At 35.7% G+C, this 4,368-nt stretch overlaps 1 protein-coding gene across 1 annotated transcript; it reads right to left on the bottom strand.

Annotated features, from left to right (window-relative positions):
* Nucleotides 1–514: 514 nt before the first annotated feature.
* On the bottom strand, nucleotides 515–4,031 carry LOC107897619 (mitogen-activated protein kinase 7). The gene is made up of 3 exons (XM_016823126.2): nucleotides 3,107–4,031; nucleotides 2,569–3,004; nucleotides 515–1,476 (listed from the first exon to the last, which is right to left on the bottom strand). The coding sequence occupies exons 2-3, from the start codon at nucleotides 2,989–2,991 to the stop codon at nucleotides 793–795; spliced, it is 1,107 nt and encodes a 368-aa protein (XP_016678615.1). The 5' UTR covers nucleotides 2,992–3,004; nucleotides 3,107–4,031; the 3' UTR covers nucleotides 515–792.
* Between the last annotated feature and the right edge of the window lie 337 nt (nucleotides 4,032–4,368).

Below are 4,368 nucleotides of genomic sequence, written 5' to 3'. Positions count from 1 at the left end.
ACTTTTTATGAATCACTATATAATGTAAAATTTATATTAAAATCCTTGAATGATTTAGAATGCCCGAAGCATATTAAAATTATTGAGAAATTGTTAATTTATATGAATTGAAATAATTTGAACATATGTAATAAATTTGACTTAGTGAATAGTAATTAAAGGAAGAATATAAAATGATCCAAAATACCTATTTGAATTTTTATAAAAGAATCATAATTAAAATTTATTATGAACATCTTATTAAGTTGATGTTCATCAAGAAAGTAGATCTCTACTTTAGTTATACTTCTTATGCCTGTAAATAAATACTTTGAAAAAACTTTGTAAATATTCCGATTAATCAATAAAATACACTTTCTCAACCGAGTTAACTCAACTAAAGATTTTATTAATAATGTAGATATTGAGAAACAATAATTATAATTTCGTAAATCTTCATCAATATGAATCAGTATAAAATTAATAAGAATGATAGCACTTCTGAATATTACAGTTATAAACTAGAAATCTAAAATAAGAGGCAAATTTGTTGTTTATTGTGTTCCCCATTGTTTTTCCATAACAAGATTATATAGAAGTCCCACGGAAAAGCATAAATATTTACAAGTTACACAACCCGAAGTTCGCTACAACCAAATCATAAACTAATAAACAAGAATATTAAAAGTAAAACAAAATCTGGGTACCACCAGAATTCTCAACATTGTTCATCGAGTCCAATCGATAAATATCAGTTCCGAAAATACATTACAACAAAGCAGCGAAAACCAAGGATAGCTAAAACAATGTTACCTAAGCATTGGCAGATACAGCCTCTGGGTGATAGTGAAGCATTTCACTCCACATCATCTCCCTGATCATCGATTCTCCCATGTTCTCATCTATCTCGAGATCAATTGGGACTTGAGCAGGTGGATTGCACCTTGGATCATACAGCCCTAACAGGTATGGATGTAGGAGTGCTTCTGTAACGGTGATTCTCTTTGATGGGTCAAAAACAAGCATCCTTTGCAACAAATCTATGGCTAATGGATCGGCTTGTGGGTATAAAAGGGAAAAGGGGGTACCCCTAGAGTACGGAAGTGACTTGATGTACCGTCGAGCTTTGGGGTTATCAATAAACTGAATGTCAGCCTCTTGTTGACTTCCAAGAACATTGATAATCAGCTTAAGCTGGTTGAGGCATTCCGTTCCAGGAAAGATTGGTTTCCGACCAAGAATCTCCGCAAAGATGCATCCTACCGACCAAACATCAATGGAGGTCCCATAATTATCACAACAGAGTAGGAGCTCAGGTGCACGGTACCAGCGGGTGACAACATACTCTGTCATGAATTGTTCGTTGCCTCTGCTGGTTCGAGCCAGCCCAAAATCACATATCTTCAGGTCACAATTTGCATTGACAAGAAGGTTCCCGGGCTTCAAATCTCGGTGAAGGATGTTTGCCGAGTGGAGGTACTTCAGCCCTCGTAGCAACTAAAATATATACTAAATGTTAAGTCACAACCAGACTAATGCTTAGCAGAAAACAGAAGTTAGAGACTCATTCACAACTTTATATGGAACTAAGCTTTCTTACGTGTAGCAATGCAATATAGATTTACCATTACTCGAGATGAGATAGTCAAGAAAGTTTCTGTATCTCGTAGGTATTGCTGATAAGCAGCAGATGTTTCAGACTTTTCTTTTATGAAGAAACATATCCCTATCCTGATATTAAGTTGTAAACCAGAACAGGAAGAAGAGAGAACCAAGCAAAGAGGACTATACTGGCACGGAGTGAACCAGGAAAGGCATTTAGAATGGCACATGAGATGGAAATAGAATTTAGCTTTTACACATGATATCCTGCAAGAGATTGTATCGAGGTTCACCGAATTACATATGCAAACAAAGAAGCAACACAATTTTCTAACCTTACATTATCATCACCAGGTACCTACCCAACAATGTCCACGCTAACAGAAATCAGTCCATAATAATTTAGTGAAGCAATTAGGAACACAACCAGAAAAAAGCTATACGGAAGGATCAACTGTACACTATTGTTTGCCATTTTGCAAGGAAACCAGACCAAATGAACCCTTGTTAAGAGCTGAAAAGGGAAGGGAAGAGAACGAGGAGGATCCGCAAAAGAATCGATGAACACCGCATGATCTTGTATCTTAACAAATCCACTAACTACTTTCCACTAGTAAAAATTGTTGTAATAAGCCTAATAACTGGTAGCCTTCTGTTTTTTGCAACCAGACGAGAACAAAGCTCATCAGAGCCTAAACCCAAGAATTCACAGTAATTCAGTATCAATGGGCAGCTATTAACACTAACTAGACATTTTACAGTGTAAAGGTCCTGCAAAATGGGAAAATCAAGGTCTAATGAACCATTTCAAGTACCTAAAACCCAATATGCAAACTCATAGAACTCAATATGCATCGAAATCCAGAATTAACATCTAGAATTGATGAATATTTATAAGACCCAAATTACAATATATACTTGACATACAAATTTATAACAAAGCGCCAAACATTATAAAGCAGAGAAAGATTTCAACATCATATGTACCTGAAAAATAAAATACTTGCAATGATCATTAGAAAGCGGCTGAGGAGACTTGATAATCTGATGCAAATCGGTGTCCATAAGCTCATAAACCAAATAAACATCCTTAAAACCGATTCTCTGAATTGGCATCATAACATCTTTCAAAGCTATCACGTTCTCGTGTCGAATGTGTCTGAGAAGTTTCAGTTCCCTCAAAGTTCTCAAAGCATCAACACGGTTCTCGAACACGTTGTTGATCTTCTTTATAGCCACTTTCTCGTTGGTTTCCCTGTTGATTGCAGAGCAAACTATGCCGTATGCACCTCTTCCTATAGGCTTGATTGGAACATATTTGGTGTCGATCTCGAAAAGGGTTTGCCACATTGAATAGTAATGCTTTCCTTTTGGCTTCACTCCATTTGGTGGCTCCACAAGCGTCGCCATTTTTGGGAAATTCCTAGGGGGGGAAAAAAGAACATAAAAAATCAAAATTTAACCCTCCCAAAAGGGGGAAAAAAAAAGGAAAAGAAATAAAGGGGTTTTTAGAATCAATTCTTACTTGCTTTGATCTTTTCTAAATCAGCTTCTTCACTTTTTTTTTCTCCTTTCCCCTAGAAAGTAGATTTGAAAAACCCAAACTTTCAAATTATTCCTCTGTAAAATTCCAAACTTTGGTCTTCATTTCTTCCAAAAAAAAAAAAGAACCCCATTTTTTTTTTACCCTTTTCTTCAACCTCTAAACCAGCTTCAAATTCACAACTTTGAGATCATTCCACCACTAAAAGAAAAAAAGAAAAAAATTCCTTTCATTTGTGTTCCCTAGAAATAAAAGTTGGGTCTTTATGCAGAACTCTTATCCAAAAAAAAGAGGTAAGGTGATCTGATCTAATCTGATACAGAATTTCCGATCAGACCAAAGATGCAAGAGAGAGAAAAGAAGAGATAAATAAAAGAAAGCATGTAGAGGAAAGGGCAGGGACAACGACATGACGCCCACATGGCATTCACCTTGAGGCATAAACGACAGCTATGTGTTTTGGTTTGGGGTTTTAGGAAATATCACTATAAATCTCTCTTTCTTTCTCTCTCTTCATGCCTCTTAACAATGTTCCAACTTTTTCTTCGTTCTTTTTTCCAGATGATTTGCACTTTAGCTTGCTTAAGGATTGCCAAGCAAAGCATAAAACTTTAAACTTACTTGTTCTCTTCTCAAAATTTCCACCATTTTGAGGGAAAGTAACAGAAAAGGTTTTACCTTTAGAGATTTTTTTAGTCCGAAACCTCTTTGTGAAAAATAATTTTATTTATTTTATTTAGAATTTAAAACTTTTTAAAAAGTTTTAAATAATTTGATAATAAGAACAGTTCAAAAAGTATGTTTCTTTTTCTATTAATAATTTTCAACATGTTTTTTTTTTGTTGGGGGGGGCGGGGGGGGTTAATTAAAAAAAGTAGTCTATGCTGAGAAGCACCAGACTAAAACATTACAATTGATCTCATATTAGATCCACCCGCCAAGTCCTCTAATAATATGGTTCTAATTTCAGCAGGGGGACCATCTAAAATCTCTATATTGAAATGACCTTCTTGCGGCCTTTTAGATAAAAAAATCTGCAGCTCTTTCCGAGAGATATGGCAGAATTGAACTTCCCACGGACGCCTGCAGAGTTCGTCAATGCTTCTAATAATGGGACGGCTACTAGTAGAAATTCCTGCACCGTTCAAAAACGTAAGAGCTGAAAGATTGTCTGATTCCACAGTCACTCTTCGACAGCCTCTTTGCCATGCCAACCGTGGTAGTATATTGCAGTTGCTCTATCG

Source organism: Gossypium hirsutum, chromosome A10 (genome assembly GCF_007990345.1).
Source record: "Gossypium hirsutum isolate 1008001.06 chromosome A10, Gossypium_hirsutum_v2.1, whole genome shotgun sequence".
In the NCBI taxonomy this organism is placed as follows: domain Eukaryota; kingdom Viridiplantae; phylum Streptophyta; class Magnoliopsida; order Malvales; family Malvaceae; genus Gossypium; species Gossypium hirsutum.
The sequence above is the reverse complement of the archived record's forward strand: the minus strand, read 5'-3'. Positions and strand labels throughout refer to the sequence as shown.